The 20,983-nt window shown below is 54.0% G+C and overlaps 6 protein-coding genes across 6 annotated transcripts; 4 read left to right on the plus strand and 2 right to left on the minus strand.

The window, feature by feature from the left end:
- Window positions 1-82: 82 nt before the first annotated feature.
- Window positions 83-1,947, plus strand: BDY24DRAFT_388170 (uncharacterized protein). The gene is made up of 4 exons (XM_076640321.1): window positions 83-551; window positions 684-757; window positions 960-1,614; window positions 1,745-1,947. Exons 1-4 carry the CDS (start codon window positions 189-191, stop codon window positions 1,934-1,936), a joined length of 1,284 nt encoding a protein of 427 aa, XP_076496957.1. The 5' UTR covers window positions 83-188; the 3' UTR covers window positions 1,937-1,947.
- Window positions 1,948-3,077: 1,130 nt separating this feature from the next.
- BDY24DRAFT_414922 (uncharacterized protein) lies at window positions 3,078-3,806 on the minus strand (the record flags this gene model as incomplete). Its single annotated transcript, XM_076643380.1, has 4 exons — window positions 3,078-3,224; window positions 3,338-3,535; window positions 3,614-3,688; window positions 3,789-3,806. 4 exons carry the CDS (start codon window positions 3,804-3,806, stop codon window positions 3,078-3,080), a joined length of 438 nt encoding a protein of 145 aa, XP_076496958.1.
- Window positions 3,807-3,829: 23 nt separating this feature from the next.
- On the plus strand, window positions 3,830-4,665 carry BDY24DRAFT_414923 (uncharacterized protein; the record flags this gene model as incomplete). Its single annotated transcript, XM_076643381.1, has 3 exons — window positions 3,830-3,899; window positions 4,066-4,276; window positions 4,356-4,665. 3 exons carry the CDS (start codon window positions 3,830-3,832, stop codon window positions 4,663-4,665), a joined length of 591 nt encoding a protein of 196 aa, XP_076496959.1.
- Window positions 4,666-5,004: 339 nt separating this feature from the next.
- Window positions 5,005-5,869, minus strand: BDY24DRAFT_414924 (uncharacterized protein; the record flags this gene model as incomplete). The annotated part of the gene is made up of 4 exons (XM_076643382.1): window positions 5,005-5,212; window positions 5,312-5,399; window positions 5,477-5,696; window positions 5,783-5,869. 4 exons carry the CDS (start codon window positions 5,867-5,869, stop codon window positions 5,005-5,007), a joined length of 603 nt encoding a protein of 200 aa, XP_076496960.1.
- Window positions 5,870-7,127: 1,258 nt separating this feature from the next.
- ILV2 (acetolactate synthase catalytic subunit) lies at window positions 7,128-10,945 on the plus strand. The gene is made up of 12 exons (XM_076640322.1): window positions 7,128-7,311; window positions 7,666-7,761; window positions 7,893-7,974; window positions 8,057-8,202; window positions 8,273-8,352; window positions 8,438-9,031; window positions 9,126-9,428; window positions 9,566-9,652; window positions 9,750-9,962; window positions 10,080-10,274; window positions 10,380-10,423; window positions 10,523-10,945. Exons 1-12 carry the CDS (start codon window positions 7,247-7,249, stop codon window positions 10,571-10,573), a joined length of 1,956 nt encoding a protein of 651 aa, XP_076496961.1. The 5' UTR covers window positions 7,128-7,246; the 3' UTR covers window positions 10,574-10,945.
- A 1,448-nt stretch (window positions 10,946-12,393) lies between these two features.
- On the plus strand, window positions 12,394-20,767 carry BDY24DRAFT_414926 (uncharacterized protein; the record flags this gene model as incomplete). Its single annotated transcript, XM_076643383.1, has 43 exons — window positions 12,394-13,443; window positions 13,520-13,562; window positions 13,634-13,690; window positions 13,762-13,772; window positions 13,846-13,880; window positions 13,983-14,083; window positions 14,168-14,232; window positions 14,325-14,385; window positions 14,470-14,637; window positions 14,708-15,037; window positions 15,117-15,236; window positions 15,306-15,412; window positions 15,490-15,576; window positions 15,648-15,847; window positions 15,904-15,987; window positions 16,064-16,134; window positions 16,203-16,411; window positions 16,489-16,523; window positions 16,582-16,646; window positions 16,714-17,079; window positions 17,162-17,278; window positions 17,349-17,433; window positions 17,504-17,565; window positions 17,629-17,664; window positions 17,737-17,757; window positions 17,825-17,870; window positions 17,934-18,040; window positions 18,121-18,183; window positions 18,311-18,444; window positions 18,558-18,578; window positions 18,655-18,683; window positions 18,753-18,821; window positions 18,909-19,022; window positions 19,095-19,348; window positions 19,417-19,454; window positions 19,547-19,581; window positions 19,649-19,893; window positions 19,957-20,084; window positions 20,163-20,169; window positions 20,247-20,324; window positions 20,434-20,489; window positions 20,562-20,585; window positions 20,717-20,767. The coding sequence occupies 43 exons, from the start codon at window positions 12,394-12,396 to the stop codon at window positions 20,765-20,767; spliced, it is 5,085 nt and encodes a 1,694-aa protein (XP_076496962.1).
- Between the last annotated feature and the right edge of the window lie 216 nt (window positions 20,768-20,983).

Here is a 20,983-nt window from a genome sequence, read left to right on the forward strand (position 1 = left end):
GTTTTCGTCCTTGTTCTCTCGCTTCGTTACTTCGTTTCATCGTTACTCTTCAAACAGGCCTCTTTCGTGATTTCGGAACCCTATGCCTATGATCCCTTCACCATCACCACCATCCATCTCCCTTCCAAAAAAGCAGTCCCCTTCTTCAGGCACTGGCTTCCCCTTCTCCCTCTTCCCCCCGCCAACCCATGAGCGACTCTTCTGCTCCATCTCCAGCACCAGCACCAACTCGTCCCCCTTCCATCCTCCTCTCCCGGTCCCCTTCTTCCTTCTCCTCCTCCTCCTCCTCCTCTCAGCAAATCACTCCTCAACCGCCGCATAAAGGAGGGATCCTCCTCCTTCAACCCAACGTTAACGCTTCTTCTAATGGAACGAGTAACAGTCATCCTCCGTTGAAAGTGACTTCCAGTCGGATCACCTTTGCTCCTTTACCGCCTGCTCCCCCAGAGGACGAGAAGCGAAGGAGGAACTCGATCTCCGTGGGCGTCGCTGCGAGAGGTCAGATCTTGAGGTCTCAAGGAGCGACGGGGAAGAAGGCGAACAACAACGGAGTGAGTCTTGAACGAAAGATATGTTTGGGGAAAACGAAGGAAGGGGAAGAAGGAGAGGAGGCGATGGGGCGAAGCTCAACCTTGCTTGCTTGAAACTTAACTCCTTTGCGTTTCCTTTGTTTCGTTCTGAAGGTCATCTACGTTCCTATGACGGACGAGGAATGGGAAGCTTACAAGGTGAAGTTTAATAGAGAGCAAGGGATCCCGTACGTCCCTTCCAACCTCCCTTCAGTTTCAAAGAAAGAAAGGTCGAAGCTCACGAGACCCCCTTCCTCCTTCCTCACCTTCCCCTCCTTTGCCCGACCTTTCGTTTCTTTCTTTTTTTCTTTTCTTCTCGCTCTCGACCCTCGACCCTCGCTCCTCGCTCGTCGTCGTCGTCGTTGGTTTGTCGTTTTTGCGTTCCTACAGATCCGAAGTGCCCGACCTAGGAACCCTCGCCCTGAAAGGAGGTCGGAAACTGCTCTCGTCCATTCGAAGATCCATGTCCTCCTCCTCCTCAACCGTCTCAACCTCGAGTAGTACCACTTCCAACCAATCTGGCCTTCAACCTTCTTCTCCATCTGGACCCGTCCCACCGCCTCCCCCGCCGGTCTTCCAACGAACCTCCTCCTCCTCCCTCTCAACCACTCCGCCTTCCCCTCCGAGCTCAGAAGCCTTCTCCCTCTCCCCAACTTCTCAAATCGAACCTCCTCTCTTACCTTCCCCACCTTCCGAATCCGACGACGACGAGTTCGACGGAGAATTCGACGACTCCCTCCTCGCCTCTCGCGTTCATCCTCGAGCGTACTCGCCTCCTCCGTTGCTGTCGTACGAACCTACGATGGAGGAGTACGGGTTCGGTTCTTCCGGGTCGACGAGTGGGAGTTCCATCCTTGAAGAGGAGGAGGAGGAGGAAGAAGAAGAACAGGAGAGGGAGAGGGAAAGGGAGCAAGAACGAACGGGAGGAAACACAACGCCCAAGATGAGAAGGGGCAGTTTCAGTGGGTTGACGGGGATGGAGCATCTGGCAGGAGGACTGGGACTGGAAGGAGGAGAAGGAGGGAGTGCAACTCCTTTGGGACGAGTGAGTCTCTCACACACGTTTCGTTTCTCGTCTCGTCTCGTCGCGTCTGACGTCTCACTGAGACCACTCTTTCCCTTCCCTCCTCCCCCAACCCCCTCCCTTTTCATTGTCCTCTTCCCTTTTCCTACAGACCTCTTTCGTCCTAGGGTTCGAAAAACTCACGACGTCAGGCCCGCTCAAGGAGGACGTTGAGTCGTGGCGGAAGGAACGACGGGCGAGTCAATCTTCCCGAGGGAGTGGGGAGGAAGAGAGGCCGAGGAGGAGTGGGAGTGGGAGTGGGGAGGAGGAGGAGGAGGAGGTGAGGGCTCAGAGTAGTGTTTAGATGGGTTGGGAGGGAGAGAAGAGAGAGGTGGGGGGTCGGGTTGGGTGGGTGGGAGGGAGGGGAAGGGTGGTTTTAACGATCTTTGAACGAACCGACCGTTGTGGTTGTATGATTTTTTCTTTCTTTCTTTTGGTGCGTGATGTGTTTGAGGTGGGGAAGGGGAAAGAAAGAGAGAGAGAGAGTAAGAGAGAGGGAGGGGAAGACGCGTCGCGGGCTTGAGGGAACGAATCGATTTGGGTCCGGTTGGAATCAGGGATCCACCAAAGGGTTAGCTACAGCGGAGCGTCTTAAAAATTTGTAGGGGTTCCCGTTTCGGAGTGAGGTAGTCTAATAACGAGAGGAAAGTGGAGAGCTGGGTGGGACGCGTCGTGCTCAAGGAAGGAGCGAGATCTCGTCCGGATTGAAGGAAGGTTCGATCGAGATTAGGGATCGCTGTAGGGTAGATAGTTTGTTTTTGGTTGAGCCGAAAGATTCGAAGGTCCTCATCCTCGTCTGAGAGAAAGATGATTGAAAGGCTTGAGACGTCGTGAGCTTGCTTTGCGAGACGGAAGCGCGAGGAGAACGAGCCTGGCATTTGGAACGGATACTATACGTCGAAGGTTTGAGAGATTATTAGATAGATAGCTAGACTGAGATGCAGACGAAAGAGAAGCAAACGAGATCGAAGGAATTCACCACGTCGGCTTGAAGCAGATCTCCTTGTGTGGGAGGGCCAGGAGGCTCGTTGATGAGCTGCAGGGAAGTATAGAAGAGTCAAGGGGTTTTAGGATGGTCGGAGAAAGATGGAGAGGACGGGAAGAAGCTCCGCAGCAGAATCGAACGGCGAGGCATCGGGAGAGGAAAGACGCGTCGAGGTCAGCGTCCAAGACCTCTCAGCAGCGGACGAAATCGAAAGCAAAAAGGCTCTCACTCGACTACAGGCTAGAAGCTACTCTCCCTCCTTCAAGACCACCCAAGGTGTCGACCTCCCTTCCCGAGTCGCTTCATCGCACGTCCACCAGTTTGAGTTCTCTTCCGACCGACGCGACCATCTCAAGGTCGTCCGAACCACGACAGAATTCTGTCAACGCTTGAAGATAGCCACGAGCGGTTCTAACCCCTGATTTTGGCTTGAACGTCCCGAAGTTGCGGCTAGCGAGCGTCAAAGCGTTGGCGAGGGAGGAAAAGAGGGAAGAGGGGAGGGCGGGGAGGGATTGAGCGTCGTAGGGAGGAGGAAGATGGTGATGTGAGCGAGGATGAGAGTTGTTTGGTGGATTTGGATAAAGTTATCGTTGGTGTGATGCTTGACCTGAGGTTCAAAAAGGAAACAAATGAGAAAGAGAGGAGGAAACGGAGTGAGTCTCGACGTCGCGTCGCCCAGTCCCAGCTTGAGTAGGAGGCGAAAATCGAGAGAAGGCTTACGTTTTTGACGAAAGGCATCGACTTCCACTTCTGGACCGCGATCTGGGCTAGAGAAGAGAACAAGCTGAAAGCCTCCTCGACGTTCGTTCGATCCCATCGACCGAAGAAAGCTGGAGCGTCGGCGAGGTCGTGAAGCATGTTGAGGGAGGATCCTGTGCTCCCAACCACCTCGAAAAGCCAGAGGTATCGAGCGACGAACTGAAGGAGGTAGAGAGCACCGAACTCTCACTGAGAGGGACGAACGAAGACGAGAGGTTGGGGGTCAGACTCGCTCACGAATTGAAGGTCGGAAACGACGAGTCGAACTGACGACCAACGAAGGTATCTCTGGCACCAGAATCGTACGATGGGCTAGCAAGGCCATTGATCTTAAAGAAGGAATTGTCGAGATCAGTCTGTGAGGAAAAGAAGGAGGAGAGAGGAGGGAAGAGAAAGAAGGCTCGAGCCTCACCATGTGAACCGCCTCCATCGAGCCCTAACGGGGACACGAAGATGTTGGGAGGGCTTGCGAGTGATGGGAACGTCGAAGAGGGTTTGGAAGTCTCGTATCTCTACTGGGAAAGTGAGTCGTTTGAGCCTTCGATTGTGCGACGCGTCTTGACTTCGTGCACTGACGCCGCCTTCTTTTCGTTCTCTCTCTTCTTGATAGCCTTGTAAGTGACTCGCATATTTCGTATCAACCTGAAATGGAGCTGACTGTCGTCCCATTCCACATGAACCTCTCACAGAACCAACTCGACGCGTCCCTCCTCCCCTCCCTCTTTGCCTTTCCTTCTTCCATCTTCATCGACCATCCCCACTCCTCCCTCCGTTCAACCCCTCCACGGCGTCTCTCTCCCAGATCGATACTATCCTCTTATCAACCTCTCAGGTCACTTCCCACCTCGACAAATCCGTCAAAGCTCTCGGTCTTCACGTCGAAGGTCGAACCTCGTTCACGTTCGTCCGCCGGCTTCTCGCTGCTGCTCAGCTCAGCGATTCTGACTTCGAACCTGACCATCTCTTGCTTCTTCTACAGGTACTGGCTTCCCTCCTTCCTCAAACACACCCACCTCCTCCTCCGCTTCCTCCCTCAAGACTTCTACTCCCAAGCCGCTCCTCTCGAACTCAGTCCTTCAGCAGACGTTGCGACGAGGATCTCCCTCCTCTTCCGACAGATTTCTACCGACGAAGCTGGGGAGGGGAAGTGGGACTCAGCGTGGTTGGAAGGGGAGAGGGAGGACTTCGAAAGCTGGAGGGAGGTCGTTGGAGTCGCGTCGAGGCAGAGGCAGGAAGACGCGTCGTTGCTGAGGGTCGAAGAGTGGGGAGGGATGGAGGTTCTTTCGTAACAGCAGAGTTTATAATGAGCGTATGTGCCAGCTGAGGTACATCGACAGACCCCTGAGCGAACTGAGAGACAGACTCGACGCGCTGGATCGACTTCGACTTCTCTTTTCCGACGCTACAACCTGTGAACGATGACGAGGTACGAAGAGCAGATAACTAGAACAACGAAAACTCTTTCCAAGTCCTGACGCACAGGACGGAGAGGAAAAGCTCTCGCCCTCGTCCTCCTCGGGTCGAAGAGGGACAACGCACTCGACGCGTCCGTTGCGCCGTCCCCCCCTCTTTCGACGAAAACCCTCGCGTATTTAGCTCACGTCACAGTCCTTCATTCATAGAACAAGCTACTGGGCCTCCATCGGATCTTCATACTGCAAAACCGCGTCCTCGTGCATTCCTTCAATCTCCCAACCAACCTCCTCGTCGTTCAGTTTCCTCCCCTTGAACGAGAACCCGACGTTGGCGATGGGAAGACCAAAGTGCGAGGCGTAGGCGAATCGGAGCTTGAAGATTTTGCTTTCTCGCTCGAGCTTGAAGTAGCAGTGGACCGAACTGGGTGGGGGTGGGAAGAGAGGGGAGGGGAAGAGGAGAGGAATGGTGAGGAACGGCGGGAAGAGGGAAGGAGAGAGAAGAGAAAGAGAGAAGGCTCACTGTCTCACGACTGAGATGTTCAGCTTCTCCCCTGAAAGTAGAGAAGGAGTGACCAGAGCTGGAGAGGAAGAGCAGGTAGAGGACAGACCTGGCGAAAGGAGAGAGGGACGTCGAGCTCACCTCTTTCCTCATCGCCCTCCTCCCCGAACTTCCTCTTCTTGGAACCTTCAGTCTCCAGCTCCCCCCTCTCCCCCGTCTTAATCGTAATCGAGATAGTGAACCCAGCGGAAACATGATCCTCGACGACGGTCCTCCAAAGATCCTCCTCGTCCGAAAGCTCGACGTTCTTTCCTCCCGCTTCGAGAGTGAAGAGGATAGTCGAAAGATCGCTGATTTCAGAGAGGAGAGAGAACTTGTCGGTCTGTTTGAGGCATTCGATGGTTTCCTGCGACGGTAAGGGGGGGGGGAAGACCCGTAGGCGAGGGAGGGAGGCAAGGGAAGTAGGAGAGAGAAAGGACAGCACGAGCTCACCCTTCGAGAGCTCTTGATCCAGCCGTACGAGTTGAGAGGTCTCTGGTATGAGTTTGGATAGAAGGAGTAGATGCAGTAGGAGGGCATGGTAGGATGGGTTTGATGAGGTTGTTGAAGTCGGAAGAGACAGTGAAAGAGAAGGAGAGTCGAAGGAGGAGGGAGAGGTGGTGTCGTTGAGCTTCAAGCCTTCGCTTCCCTCCCTTCCTCTTCAACTTCTCTGTTGCCCAGTATCTTCTCTGGCCAATCTCTTCAGCTCATGTGCTCTCTCACGCTCCAGATTCTCCTTTCCCGACCTGACCAGCAAAAGTTTGGGCTGTAAGGGAACATCGAATCTCGTCTGCTCTCCCTCCCTCCGAGTCCGACCTCCTCCTCTCCTCTGCGACACCAACACCAAAGCAAGCAAAGTTTCAGGGATAGACACGATGGTCATGGATCACTGTTCACAAGCAAGAAAGAAGAGGAAGGAGTCAGTCAACTGCTTCAATCTCGTCTTGAGCTCGTCGTGATTTTTTTTGGTTCGTCGAAGGGAAAGAACATGGTTGTTGATGGGGATGCGTCAGATACCGTTGTTGTTTATCCGCATCGCATGGAGGTTATGAAGTTCCTATGCTGCAGACAGTGTGAATATCTCTCTTCATCGCAAAGAAGTTGGTTGGCGAGGTGTAGAAGGGGAGAGGAGAGGAGGGGAGGGAGGGAGGGAGGAGGGCTGAAGGAGGAACGAGAGGAGAGAGAGAGTGAAGGTTTTGCTCACGTTTTACAAAGACAACGACATGGCTAAGAGCAAGGAGAAGGAGAAGAGAAGAGAGAAGGTCGGGTCTTGAAGATGTCGAGCTGCTGGATGGTTGACGGTGAGAGTGCAAGGGAGGGAGGGAAGGAGGTTTTCCTCAGAGGGAGAGGTCACGACGAGGAGAGGGCTGAGCTTCTCTTGTTTGAAGCTCATTTCTCAGCTCATTTTCAGCTCCTATGACCCATCTGAAAAGCTGAGTAGGTCGATGGAAGTCTGTTCAACAAGTTCCCACGCGAAGGTTTTCTCCTCGCATGTGAAAGTTTGAGTGAAAAGGGCTGTTTTTTGATTCGTCGGCCGAACGTCGAGTCATCTGGAATTTGGGACCTGCCCCTCCCTCCCTTCCCTGAGAGACCGCTTTTTCTTGAACCTCCAACCAGCACAACCTCAACAGACTCAACTTAGTCGTATCGACTCTCCTTCTTTGCCTTCATCAACGCCCTAGCTCCTCTCTTTCCCTCCTTCAGAACTCAACAGAGACGTCCCTCTCCAGGATGCTCCGCACCACTACCTCCTCGACCTCCCGTCAAGTCCTCCTCTCCTCCTCCATCGCTTCCACCTCTACTACTTCCTCTCCTTCCTCCTACCAATCCCAACACCGTTATCACTCCTCTTCTCTCGGAAACATACCCCCTTCCAAAGGAGCTTCGTTCGCCATCTCTCCTGATGCGAAGGCGAGGATGAACGCGACTCTTCACTCGAGGTTGATCTCGTCGACCAAGAACAAAACCGCTGCTGCCGTCGTGTGAGTACATCTTAAGGTTCCATATTTGGTCAAGGGTGTCGAGAGAAGTCTGAGGAAGGCATAGGAAGTTGAACGGAAGGGATAGAGCTCAAGGGTGGTGTAGTAGAGAGGTTGGAAGGAGAGGAGAGGAGGACCCGGTTCGCGGGTGGTGAACCCGAAACGACGAGACTTCAACTCGACTCTTTCCTGTTCGCTACATTAACTTTTCTTTGAAGCCCACTCCTCAGGGAGCATGCTCTACAGGAGGAGCATGTCCCTCGTTCTTTCCTCTTGCAATCCTTCTGCTCGATCTCTCGTTTTTCCCCCTTCCAAGAGCTGACCTCTCCCCGTCCTTCCCTCTCTCCTCCTCCTTAGCCGCGAAGCTCCCTCTCCAAATTTCCAGGTCCCTCCTCATTACCCTGATCCTTCGCCCGAGGCCATGAAGAAGTCTCAAGCCGAGTGGGACTACACGTAGGTATCCTCTTTCCTCCTCTCCTTCCTCTATCTCGTTCTCGTTCAAATGAAATTCCGAAGGGCCTGGCCTCAGCCCTCCACTCTTTCGTTCCAAGGCTGACCTTCCTCCTTTTGTTTTCCCCTTGCAGCTTCGTTGGAATGTCTGGTGGAGAGATCTTCCACGAGATGATGCTCAGACACGACGTCAAGAACGTTTTCGGTTACCCTGGAGTTCGTAGTTCTCTTCGATCCGTCCCTCCGACGAACAGAGAGCTCGAGACTGACGCTCTTCTTCGTTTCGTTCTTTTCGCAGGGAGCCATCCTTCCCGTCTTCGATGCCATCTACAACTCGAAACACTTCGACTTCGTCCTTCCTCGTCACGAGCAAGGAGCTGGGCACATGGCTGAAGGTTACGCTAGGGTTTCTGGAAAGCCTGGAGTTTGTCTCGTCACGTCTGGGTGAGCTCGACTTTCTCTCTCGTCTTCTTCTTCCTCGAACCTCAGCTGATCGATTTCTTTCTTCTTACAGACCTGGAGCTACCAACGTCATCACTCCCATGCAGGACGCTCTATCCGATGGTATCCCCATGGTCGTCTTCTGTGGACAAGGTGAGCTCAACTCGCGTCTTGACTTTCCTCCGCTCCCTCTCCTCTCTTCCTCACTGACTCTTTCTCCTTAACTCCTTTCCTTCAGTCGCCACCTCCGCCATCGGTTCCGACGCCTTCCAGGAGGCCGACGTCATCGGTATCTCTCGATCCTGCACCAAGTGGAACGTCATGGTCAAGGACATTTCCGAGCTCCCTCGTCGAATCAACGAAGCCTTCAAGATCGCCACCTCTGGCCGACCAGGTCCCGTTCTCGTCGATCTCCCCAAGGACATCACCGCCGGTATCCTTCGACACCCCATCCTCGTCAAATCCATCATTCCCGGAACAGCTCCAGGCTTGCCTTCTCCTACCTCCCCTACCTCCGCCGCCGACGATTCCCTCATCGCTGCCGCTGCCAAACTCATCAACGGAGCCAAGCGACCCGTCGTCTACTGTGGAAACGGAGTCCTCTCCAGCCCTCGAGGACCGGAGCTCCTCGAGATGTTGAGTAAGAACGGAAACATCCCCGTTTGCACGACCCTCCAGGGATTGGGAGCGTTCGACGAGAAGATCGAGGATAGGGCGTTGCACATGTTGGGAATGCACGGGAGTGCGTACGCCAACTTGGCTATGCAGGAGGCCGACGTGATCATCGCTTTGGGAGCTAGGTTCGATGATCGAGTCACTGGAAAGGTCGACAGTGAGTCTTCGCGCCTCCGTCTTTCCCTCCTCCTTCTTCCCTCTCTCTTCCTCCCATCTGACTGACCTCCTTCTCCTTCGTTCTGAAAAAATAGCCTTCGCCCCCGCTGCTCGAGCCGCTGCCGCCACCGGAAAGGGAGGAATCATTCACTTCGAGATCCAACCCAAGAACATCAACAAGGTCGTTCAGGCTACCATCCCCGTTCTCGGAGACGTCGTTGCGTCCATGGAGGCTCTCGTTCCTCAGATCGAGTTCTCTCCTAGGGAGGAGTGGTTCGCCAAGGTCAAGGAGTGGAAGGAGAAGTACCCCTTCGTGTACGTGCCTAGTAAGAAGGGAGAGAGGATGAAGCCTCAGGAGGTCGTCGAGGAGTTGGATCGACAGGCGGAGGCGATTGGAAGTGAGTACTTCGTTCTGCTTTGAAAGGTCCAGAGTGAAGTTGGGAGGGCCTGGTTCGATCTGGGAGGGAGGGCGGGCTCGAGAGAGAAACGAAGAGCTGATCGTCGTCGCTTCTTTTTTCATTTCTTTCCTTCGCAGAGGAGAACGTCATCATCACTACCGGAGTCGGACAGCATCAGATGTGGGCTTGCCAGCACTACCGATGGAGGTCGCCTCGATCTTGGGGTACGTCTTCCCTCTCTTTCTCCCTCTCTTCGACGCGCCTCTTCTCCTCTTCTCTCTGGCTGACCTTCCTTCGTTCCTTCCTCTTCTTCGTTTACAGTCTCGTCTGGAGGACTCGGAACTATGGGTTTCGGACTTCCCTCTGCTATCGGAGCCAAGGTCGCCGCTCCTCACAAGGTCGTCGTCGACATCGACGGAGACGCTTCCTTCTCCATGACCGCCATGGAGCTCCAAACCGCTTCCCAGTACAACATCGGAGTCAAGGTTCTCATCTTCAACAACGAGTTCCAGGGTATGGTTCTTCAGTGGCAGGGTGAGTTTGCTTTCCTCGTTCTTCTTCGTCTCGTCTCGACGCGTCTCTCTTTTTCCCCTCGCTCGAGAACCTCGAACTGACCGCTTCTCGCCTTTCTTCGTGTCTTTTCTTTCATAGATCTCTTCTACGAGAACCGATACTCGCACACTCGAATGACCAACCCCGACTTCGTGAAGCTCGCCGAGTCCATGGGATGCAAAGCTCTTCGATGCAAGACCGCTGAGGATCTCCCGAGGATGATGAAGGAGTTCCTCGAGTACGACGGAACCAAGCCTATCGTTATGGAGTGTGAGGTCACCAAGAACGAGCATGGTGAGTGTTTCGTTTCTGTTGGATCGGCTCGCGGTCCACGACGACGATGAGTTGGCGAAGAAACGAATGCTGATCCCTCTTCCTTCTATTCTTTCTCGCACGTAGTCTTCCCTATGGTCCCTGGATCCAAGGCTCTTCACGAGCAGATTGTGAGTTTCATTATCCCTCCCCTTTCTCTCTGAATTCTCTCTCGAACGCTCGCTGATCTTGCCTCGTCCTCCTCTCCTCCTCTCCTCTTTCCCCTTCAGCTCCACCCCCTCCTCCGAGAAGCTTCCCTCACTCCTCCCACCATCCAGTAATCCCTCGGATCCTCTTACCTCCGCCTCCTTTCGCATAGTCTAAGCCTTCCCCTCAAGTTTACACGACCCTCACGATCTTCTCTTCTCGTCTCTTCACTTCATCCTTTTCCTCTCGAGGGTTTTCCGCTCTTCGCTTTGCTTCTTCACATGCTATCTACCTACTTCATCGCTTTCGTATCGTTGCACCGTATTTTTCCCTACCAGGTCGCTCTTCTTTCCTCCCCAAAACGAGCCCGTGAAGGGCTCACTCAACTCGTCCCGTGTCGTCCGTCCATTTTGTAGTTCTCTCGTTTGTTCGATTCGTTCGTTTTTGTTTCCTTTTCGGCTTTGGGGTAGTGATGTATACGAGTTGTCTTTGAACCTCCTCGGCAAGGTGTTGAACTTTCGGAAAGCGAGAGAAGAAAGCGATTCGATGAGATCCGGCGAACTTGAGGCAGTTTTTGACGAGGAGGCTCCGAGAAAATTCTCGCAATCTTCGACGAGGAATCCTTTCTGGACTGAAGCAGGCCCAGCTGGTTTTTTTTTCCGGTGAGAAGAGAAAGTCGAGAGGGAGAGGGAAGAGAGGAGGCAGAGCGCGTCGCGCGAGAGCGAGTTAAGCTGTTTTCTTTTCCTCTATAGGAACGACGGAAGATGGAGTTTTCCGTAAGATGAACTTGGATTCATCTTGGTTTCTCGACAAGAAGGCGAAAAGGAACGAGAAGGACGACTTCGTTGGTGCTTTCCACGACGCGTCGTCCTTTCACTGAGCATCCACAAACCCAGGAATTCGGAACACAAGAGAGGCTCTCTTCGACAAGTAAAGTGTACGAGGATACCTGACGGTAGCTCTACATGAGACCCAGGCTGCGATAGGGGTCGGAAAGACGAAGCAACCTTGTTCACGACGCGTCGGAGATTTCGATCGAGGCGAAGGGAGAGCAAGATCAAGCAGATGAGCGGAAAGAGAATCCCTCAGTGGTTCTGGGCAGCTCCTCTTCCGCTCTGGGGATCAACCAGACTTCGAGCTCATCGCTCTCGGAGAAAAATCAACAGGAAACTCGATCTTGATGAAGTCGCTCAGGCGGAATCCGGAAGAGAGACCCCGAGCTTCCTCTTCCTCCCTCCTTCTTTTTACCAACCTCCCAACGCCAACAACCCAGGGTTTCCAGACGCACTCCCCCCCTCAGTTACCCATCCAGCCTCCGGAGGCTCGGCTCGTTCTCATCTCGCCTCGACATCTCGGTTCCAGAGGAGTTCAAGAAACCAAACGACTTCCATCTCCTCTCCCTCCTCCCTCCTCCCTCCTCCTCCTCCACCCTCGAGTCCCTCTCTTCGTCCTTTCCTCTTCGCCCGTAGAGCACATCTCAGTGTGGGAATAGGTGCCCGGTAGTCTTATTCAGCGGCTCAGTACAAGTGAGTCCATCCTTTCAACTCGTGGCGAGCTTTGTCAGGTCTCAGAGAGGAATGGGGGCTCAGTCCGGAGGGAGAAGGAACAGGAAGGGCGAATCGTCCTTTTCCCTTCCTCCCTCAGGTCCTCTAGCAGCACGGAAAGCTGCTGAGTGCTCAAGCAAGAGTCTGAAGGTTCTACCGCCCTGATTCTTGGACTGTGGGAGCTGAAATGACGAGGATGTTGAGCTCGGGAAGGAAGGAGGAGGGAGGAGGGTGAAGCGCGAGCTCGTCCCTTCCTTCCCTCCCTTTTCCTCGTTTCGATCAAAGGCCCGCTTCTCTCAGACCTTCGTGCATAGTCGTGTGCTAATTACTTTCATCTTCATCACAGAAATTCCCAGCAAAAGGAATCTCCTTCATACCCGAACCTCCTCAAAAGGGACCCCTCCGACTTCATGGCGACCCCGTCCTCGAGACCTCCTCCCTCTCCTCAATCCTATGTCTCCCTCCCTCCCTCGCCTCCCACGCCCGTCAACAACTTCTCAAGCATACCCTTACTCCCTTTCCTATCCGCCCACCCTTTCCCTTCCTTCCTAATCGTCCTTCCAGACCCAACCGTCTATCCCTCGTCGACTCCCATCCTCCCGGTTTGGAGCAACCTCGCTGGTCTCCTCGACTCCTCCCCTATGGCTGCATCCTCCTCGACCCCTTCCATCCTCGAGGAAACTCTTCTCAGTCGACTGGATCAGTACTCGGTCGCTACCCTGAAAGGTCTCGTCTCCCGGGTCGCCAGAAAGCTCGCTTCAGAAGGAGGAGGAGGATCGTCCGCGTCGTCGAGCACAGGCTTCGTCGCAGGAGCAGCTCTCAAACGGATCGGCCACAACAAGAAGAGAACTAGGAGCGAAATGGATCCAGAAGGACCTAACGGTCAGGACGTCATCTTCATCCGTTCGCTCGACGAGACGCCGGAAGACGCGTATCGCCCTACTCTCATCCCAGTCACACCCGCCTTCTCCCCCCCTCCCTCTTCCTCCTCCACCTCCAGCAACGATTCCACCTTCCTCGTCCTCCAACTCTCTCCTCTCAACCACCCTTCCACCTCCTCCAAACATCGTCCCATCGTCGAAGGCCAGCGGACGACGTTCCTCCCCGCAACCGCGTTCTGGTCCGCCGAGCCGACGCGAGAGGTCGACGAGGACCTCTTGAGGCTTCGAGAGGAGGAGACTCCCGAGAGAGAGATGTACTCTGAGTCTCCAGGGCACGAGGAAGTTGGACTGGGAGTCAACTTCGGAGACGTATCGAGAGCGTTGGAGGGACCGAGGATGGGACGAGGGGTCTCGGATGGGAGTGGGAGTCAATCCGTCGCGACGGAGAAGGAGGCTGGTCTGGAGGACGATTCGGTGATGGAGACGGAGTCCATACCCTCTAACGTCATGACGAGGAGCTCGTTTGGAACCAGGGAACTACTGGAATCGTTCGACTGGGCGTCGACGAGTCTCGGTCCTGTACGTTCATTTCTTCTTCTTTTTTGAGACGCGTCGGCTCGGGGACTGACAACCATCGTGCTTTATCGATTCACAGAAATCGGAGTGGCCTTCGAGTTTGAAGACTGCCATTTCTATCGGTGAGCATCATCGACGGGGAGGAAATGTTCAGCAGCTCAGCTTCGGTGCTTCTCTCTTTTCTTCTTCTCAGTCATGTCGACGGGACACGAGAGTTCCTTGTGGTGGGGTCCTGAGTTCGTGCTTATCTGTGAGTCTCTACTCTCCACCTCTTCGCACGTCGACTCTGTACTCATTCTTGTGCTCTCTTTCTCGAAACAGACAACGATTCGGTTCGTCGCGTCCTCTTGTTTCTCGACGCATTCTATCCATCTGACCTTCTCACGTCCCTCGACCTATCAACAGTACGCCGAGATGTCACTTCGGAAACACCCATGGCTGTGAGTAGTCTAAGGTTTACTCCTTCGACGGGGGTGGAGAAGAATTGTCGACGAGACGATCTGCGACGATCTTGCTGACTCTCGATCATTACGCGTCCCCAGATACGGAAAGACCGGAGCCGAAGGATGGGGAGAGATCTGGGCTGGACTGGAACCTCTAGCAGCTCAAGTGATGGCCGGAGGAACGATTCACAAGACGGACGGTGAGTGAAAATGATGGGAAGAGAAAAGGGCCGTGACGACGCGCCTTCGTACTGACTCTCTTGCTTGTTCTCTTCCTTCTTCAGATCTCCTCTTCTTCCAGAGAGATGTCACGAAGGCTCCCGAAGAAACCTATCACACCTGGTCTTTCGTTCGTCCTCTCGACGTCGAGAACGAGGCTGAAGCCGAGCTGCTTGCGTCGCTCGAATCCTGACCTCCGTTCTTTCCGTCACTTCCGCTCAGATCCCTGTCCAGATCGAAGACGGATCTTACGGTGGTTTGCTGAACACTTCCTTCGAAACGAGTGAGTCGCCTCTATTTTCTACGCTCAAAGAGCCTCGACTGACCCTCTCTTTCCTTCTCCTCGTGCTTTTCCTCTCCCTCTCAGCTTCCAAGGTCCTCGCCGAACGAAGACTTGAAGTCCTTCGAGACATGGCCGCTACTTGCTTCTCTGCGAAGTCTCAGGAGGAGTTCTTCGACGCTGTCATCGCCTCCCTCAAGCAAAACCGACACGACATTCCCTTCGCCTTGCTTTACAATTCTGACATCTCTCCTCGTCAGTTCCCTCCCTCTCGAGCTCTCACGGCCGAGGAAGGCTTGTCTGAACCGTTCTCTCCCTTTATCAGTCCCTCCGACACCGGTCATCACGACGGGATCGAAACCAGAAGCCAAAGCGACCGTTGCTCTCACTCTCGCAGGAACGATTGGAATCCCAGAAGGCCACTCGTCCGCTCCTAGTCAGCTTACCCTCAAGGTCGATTTCAATCACCGCTCAGGAGGATCCACAGCCGACAGCTTCATCCACTCCTCCCTTCGACACCTCAAATCTCCATCGGTCGAACCAGTCGGCTTCGAACATCGAGACTCGATCGGAGCTGGAAGCTCTGTTTCTGGAGAGTCAGGATCCAACGTTACCGTCACCAGCCTAGATGGGAAGAAGCTCTGCCCTTGGCCGAGTGAGTTTCGAGTCCCCGAGTCCTCGATCTGAAGGAAGACGCAACTGATTGCCTTCCCCTTCCTTTCGCTCTCTTACAGTTGCTGAAGCGATTTCAACTCGGAAGTCGATTTACATGGAGGACTGTAGGAGTCTGGTGGAAGGATTCGAGTCTAGAAGTTGGGGGGAGGAGATGCCAGAGTCTGCGTTGATCATTCCTAGTGAGTTCGAGCGGCCCATCGTTTTTTCCTTCGTTCATCGTTGACGTCCTTGCTTCGTTTCATTCGCAGTCGCCGATACCGACGATCCTACGTCTACGAAGCAAGCTGTTCTCATCGTTGGCCTGAACACTAGGAGACCGTTCGACAAGGAGTACCAGGCGAGTCTGCCATCTTTCGTTCTCCAGGGCCTTTTCCCTTCGACGTTTGACTGACCTCCTCTTTCCTGCTGCCCATCGGCTTCCCCTTTCTCCAGAGTTGGCTTCGTCTTCTTCGCCTCCAACTAAGCAGTGGCCTCACTGGAGTTCTCAGCATCGAGACTCAGATTCAACGAGCAGACGAAGTGAGTCCTCTCGCCTCGAGATCTTCTCGACGACGCGACGAGCTGATCCTCCTCATCTTCCTTTCTTTCAGCTCGCCAAACTCGATCGAGCCAAAACCACCTTCTTCAGCAACGTCAGCCATGAGCTTCGAACCCCTTTGACTCTCATCCAAGGACCCGTCAGCGACCTAATGCACGCCGAGAAGGACGAAGGGAAGAAGAGGATGCTGACCCTGGCGACGAGGAACATCCAACGTCTCGGCCGTATTATCAACCTTCTGATGGATGTCTCGTACGTATCGGTCCTTCGATTTGCGCGGAAGTTCCATGCTGACCGCAAACTTGTAGTCGTGTCGAGGCTGGCCGAATGCAGGGCTCTTTCTCTCCTCGACAGCTCGGAATCTTCACCGCCGATCTCGCCTCGCTCTTCAGGTTCGCTTCTTCCCCACTTGGAGTTCTTCAATCTTCTGTGTCGTACTTACTCGTTTCTTCGTCGTTTGTTCCACAGATCTGCCATCGAGAAGGGAAAGATCCGCTACACGGTGGAATGCGACGTCCACGACACTCGAATGGCTTACAGTTTGTCCACCTCCTTTCGTTGCCTATTCACGTTCGAAACTAACGCCACCGTCTCCTCTCTTCTTTAGTCGATCCTGACCTCTGGGAGAAGGCGAGCTTCCCAGCTTCATCTTCAATCCTCTCCAATCCTCTCCAACTGACGCGTCTCCCTTTCCCGTCCTTTCCCCTTCAGATCGTCTTCAACATCATCGGAAACGCCTTCAAGTACTGCCTGAAGGGATCCATACGAGTCTACCTCAAGTACCGAGAGACCGAGGTCGAGTTCGGAGTTCAAGACGTGAGTTTAATGCGTCGAGAGGGAAAGTCGAACAAACTCGCTGACCTCCCTCTTCTCCCTTCCTTCCTTCTCCCCAGACTGGAGTTGGAATCCCCAAGGAAGACATTCCCAAGTGAGTTCCCTCTATTTCTCCTTGTTGTCGACTCTACTGATCCTGCTTGCTTGTTCAGGGTCGTCGAGAGGTTCCATCGAGTCGCCAGCATCGGACGGTCGCACGAGGGAACGGGAATCGGCCGTGAGTCTCGAGCTCTCTTTGAAACACAACGAGTCAGACCTGACCCCCCCCCTTTACTTTCTCGCAGTCTCTCTCACTTCGGAGCTCATCAAGATGCACGGAGGAACCCTTTCCATCGAATCAACGACGAGCGAGGAGAGCCCGACGGGAAGTCATGGATCGACCTTCATCGCTCGGATCCCCCTCGGCTCTTCGCATCTTCCAAAGGACCGAATCGAGGAGATGGCCGACACTTCAGCATCCCAAGTTCGACCCTACAGTGAAGGGATCATCGCTGAGGCCGAGAATTGGTTCTCGTCGGAGGGCACTCTCGCTTCGGACTCGAGCTCTCTCTCCGACTCTGGAGGTTCGACGGAGAATTCAAGTCGGATCGACCCAGCGACTCTCTTCTGGTCCAAAGCGGACACGATCCTCATCGTCGACGATAATATCGGTGAGATCCAACTCTGTTCCTCTTCTTTTCCGTTTTTGTTCCTCGCTGACCCTCGTTCGACTCGCCTTCCCTCCTTCCACAGACATGCGTCGCTACCTGACTGCCATCCTCTCTCCCTACTGCACGGTCATCGAAGCTTCCGATGGGAAGGCTGCTTTCGACATCGCCATCGAGCATCCACCGAATTTGATCGTCTCAGGTGAGGTCCGACGGGATCGAGACGCGCCTCGTTTTCGAGCTGACCCTCACCCCTTCTTCTCTCCTTCCAGATGTCATGATGCCGATCATGGACGGCCACCAGCTTCTCGCGGCTCTAAGATCTCACGACAGCGACGTTGCTCTCGTACCTCTCATGTGAGCCCTTCCTTCGACTTGATCGACTCTCGAGAGCAACTGGCTGACACTCGTCGGTTTCTTTCGACAGCATGATTACGGCGAGAGCTGGGGAGGACGAGAAGGTCAACGGTCTGCTACTGGGTGCCGAAGGTAGGCCTCGTCGTTCTCCTTGCCTTCGTTCAAACGATACTGAGCATCTCGACATTCTTGCAGACTACCTTCCGAAACCGTTCAGTTCCAGGGAGCTTGGTGAGGATCCATCGCTTCGACTCCGAAATGTCGACCTTTGGCTGATCTTTTTCTGTTCCTCATTCGTCTCAGTCGCTCGATGCCATCTTCAGAGTCAGTCGATCTTTCATCGCATCCTTCCTCGTCCCGCTGGTTGACGATTTCTTTCGTTTCTCTGCAGTGCAAATGGGGAAGCGTCGGATCGAGCTCGAGAGAAAGTTCGCCGAGTGAGTCGACCTGTCCCCTCCCCTTCCCTCTTTACTCAGCTCACACTTGAACACTTCTTCCAGACGAACTCTCGAGATCAAGATGCGAGCCGAGGAAGCCGAGGAGAAGAGGAAGGAAGCTGAGGAGCAACGACGGCAACAAGAGCTGCTCGTCGATGTCACGTCTCACGGTTCGTCCTCCTTCCCTTTCTCCTCGACGCCTCGACGCTTCTTCTGACGGACCCTCGATCTTAACTTCACCTTTTCGCAGAGATTCGGAACCCTGTTTCAGCTATCCTGCAGAACTCGGGTCTGTGCAAGGACAACCTCACAGGTCAGCTTCTCTCTTCCTCTCGACGCGTCGACTGTCGTTTCTGAGCGTCCCACTGGCTCGGTTATCCAATCTTGTCGAGACGTATCAGCAATCAAAGACTGACCTGGATGTACTCTCTGCTCTGCAGTCCTTCACGATCTTCTCGCTGGAGCTCTGAAGAACGGAACTGGATTCTTCCCGACGACCGCCATCATCGAGGAACTCGTCGAAGATCTGGAGTCGCTGGACTCAATCATCGCCATGGGTCAATCTCAGGAAAGGGTGAGTCTTTAGTCCGATACGTCTTCTCCTTGTGTGGAGAGAAGTGATGAACAAAGAGAATGGAGTCCCTCGACTGACCTCGAGTTTTCTTCTTTTCTTTCCCCTTGGTGCAGATCGCCAACGATATCCTCTCGGTACGTTCCCCACGAGCATCATCTATACCTATCCTCATCTCGAGCTCATCGAACCCTTCTCTTTGTTCTTCACCAGCTCGCTCGGATTCAGCTTCACACCCTCGAGTGAGTCGCGTCTCGTTCTTCTCCTTCGTTCGAAGCCGTTCTGATCTTTCCATCATACATTCCTGTCAGAATCTTCCCCGTCGAGATGAACCTCATTGCCGAGTCCAAGAGGATTCTCAACGTCTTCGCTTCGGAGTGGTGAGCCCTGCCGTTTCTTCGTCGTTTGTCGAAGAGTCTGGTCGCCTCTGCCTGACTCCGCCTCCTCAACTTTCCATCTCTCTCCAGTCGAATGAAACACATCAACCTGAGTCTTGCTTTTGGAGAGTCCCTCCTTGGTCTCGACGAGATCGGTCTCTCGACGATCAAGGTCGACGCGGTTCGGCTCGGCCAGGTTTTGATGTAAGTCGCTCTCGCCTCTTCCCCTCGTCAAGCTGAGACCTGATCTGATTTACCTTCGACATATCTTTGTAGCAACCTCCTCTCAAACGCGATTCGATTCACTGCACCCTCCCCGGTGAGGGAGATCCGAGTCACCATCGAGATTCGAAAGGATCCTCCCCTCGACGACTCCTGCCTTCCTCCACCGCCCATCGAACGACCAGTCTCCTCTCCTCGACCCACGGACGAGCAGATCTTCATCTACGGCTCGGTGGCCGACTCTGGGCCGGGTCTATCGCCGGACGAGCTCTCTCAACTCTTCCAGAGGTTTAAGCAAGCTTCCGCTCGTGAGTTTCGGTCGTCTGCTGCCCGTCCCCGCCGTTCCCTGACTGATTCTCTTCATATTCTCACGCAGAAACTCACGCTGTGTTCGGAGGATCGGGCTTGGGTTTAGTGAGTTCAGAGTTCTCGTACTACGAAGATCGACCGCTCTCCTCTTCTTCTCGACTCGACCTCTGGCTGATCTCTACCTTCCTCTTTCGCAGTACGTCTGTCGAAGGATCACCGAGCTGATGGACGGGTGAGCCTTTTTGTTTCTCTCTTCTGCTTTTATCCTTTCGCTGACAATCCTTTCGTTTCTTTCGCAGTAAAATCGAGGTCGCTTCAAGGCAAGGCGAGGGATCGACTTTCCGCTTCTACGTCGCAGCTTCACTCCAGAAATTCTCCGGCGACGGGATCTTACCCTCTCCGCTTGATCTCGACTCGAGGGACACTCTGATGGACGAGGAGAAGAAGAAGACCGACGAGGCTTCGAGGGTTCAGATCGACAAGCTTCGGAACGAGGATTCTCTCAGAGTTCTCATCGTCGAAGACAACCTGATCAACCAGAAGGGTGGGTTTTCTTCCCCTGAGTCTTCTCTTCCCTGCTCAGACTGATCAATTCGTTCTCTCCCAGTCCTCAAGCGTCAACTCGTCAAGGCAGGATTCAATCCCGACGTCGCCTCTGACGGGAGCGAAGCACTCGACTTGATCAGGATCGGTGCCGAGAAGGGAGAGAGGTATGCCGTGATCTTGATGGATTTGGTGAGTCGCTCTTTTTTTTCGACCCATTCATAGATTCGGCCCTGACTTTCGCGTCTGTCCCTCGTTTCTCTCTTCCAGGAGATGCGTACGTCCTTTCTCCTTTCACACTCTCCCTCGTCGACGGATTGTTCTGACTAAACTCCTCTGTCTCACTGTATATAGCAATCATGGACGGCTTGACCGCGATCCGGACGATTCGAGAGATGGAAGCGAGGGGAGACCTCTTGGTTCGACAGACGGGTGCGTCGCTCTTCCTCTCCTCCTCTTCCCTCCCTCCTACCCTCGCTTAGTTCTCTGGACTACAAATCCTTTCCGAAACTCACTCCGCTCTCTCCTCGTCGACCTACAGTCTATGCTCTTACCGGCAACGCTCGCCAAGGCCAGATTGATCAAGCTCTGGAGGCAGTAAGTTTCGTTCCCTTGCTCTCTACCCTCTTTCTGATAGCTGACCTCGTTTTTTCTTCTTCTCCTCATCAGGGAATGGACGACGTGGTCCTGAAGGTGAGCTGATGGTCCCGTCGCCGCCGGCAGGAGGAAAAAAAGTCGGGACGAACCGACGACGCGACTCCTCCTCCTTCTTCCTTTCCGAACTCGCTCACTGACTCGCTGGTTTCTTACACTTCCCCTCTCAGCCCTACAAAATTGACGACCTTCTTCTCAAGTTGAGGAGCTTGGATCTGTAGGGAGCGGGGACGGTTCTCATCTATTTTCTCATCTTTGCGTTTTTCTGCCTTTTCTCCTTCATCCCTCACTCTAGACGACTAAAACACGCGCTCGGATCAGCTTCCTTTCTTTACCACTTTGCTTATATTACCAGCTTTCTCCTCCTACTGTATTACGATGGCCTTCTCTCTGGATCCCTTCGGATCTGTTTCGCGGCGCGTTCGATCTCCCTCCGA

This window comes from Mrakia frigida (assembly GCF_051309035.1).
Source record: "Mrakia frigida strain ATCC 22029 unplaced genomic scaffold BDY24scaffold_14, whole genome shotgun sequence".
Taxonomy (NCBI): Eukaryota; Fungi; Basidiomycota; class Tremellomycetes; order Cystofilobasidiales; family Mrakiaceae; genus Mrakia; species Mrakia frigida.

Bases quoted from the DNA above. Each gene is read 5' to 3' on its own strand.
- BDY24DRAFT_388170 (XM_076640321.1), top strand. From the start codon at position 189: ATGAGCGACTCTTCTGCTCCATCTCCAGCACCAGCACCAACTCGTCCC. The intron at 552-683 runs GTGAGTCTTGAA...TTCGTTCTGAAG, and splicing joins AGAAGGCGAACAACAACGGA to GTCATCTACGTTCCTATGAC. The intron at 758-959 runs GTACGTCCCTTC...GCGTTCCTACAG, and splicing joins AATAGAGAGCAAGGGATCCC to ATCCGAAGTGCCCGACCTAG.
- ILV2 (XM_076640322.1), top strand. From the start codon at position 7,247: ATGAACGCGACTCTTCACTCGAGGTTGATCTCGTCGACCAAGAACAAA. The intron at 8,203-8,272 runs GTGAGCTCGACT...TTCTTCTTACAG, and splicing joins GTTTGTCTCGTCACGTCTGG to ACCTGGAGCTACCAACGTCA. The intron at 10,275-10,379 runs GTGAGTGTTTCG...TCTCGCACGTAG, and splicing joins GGTCACCAAGAACGAGCATG to TCTTCCCTATGGTCCCTGGA.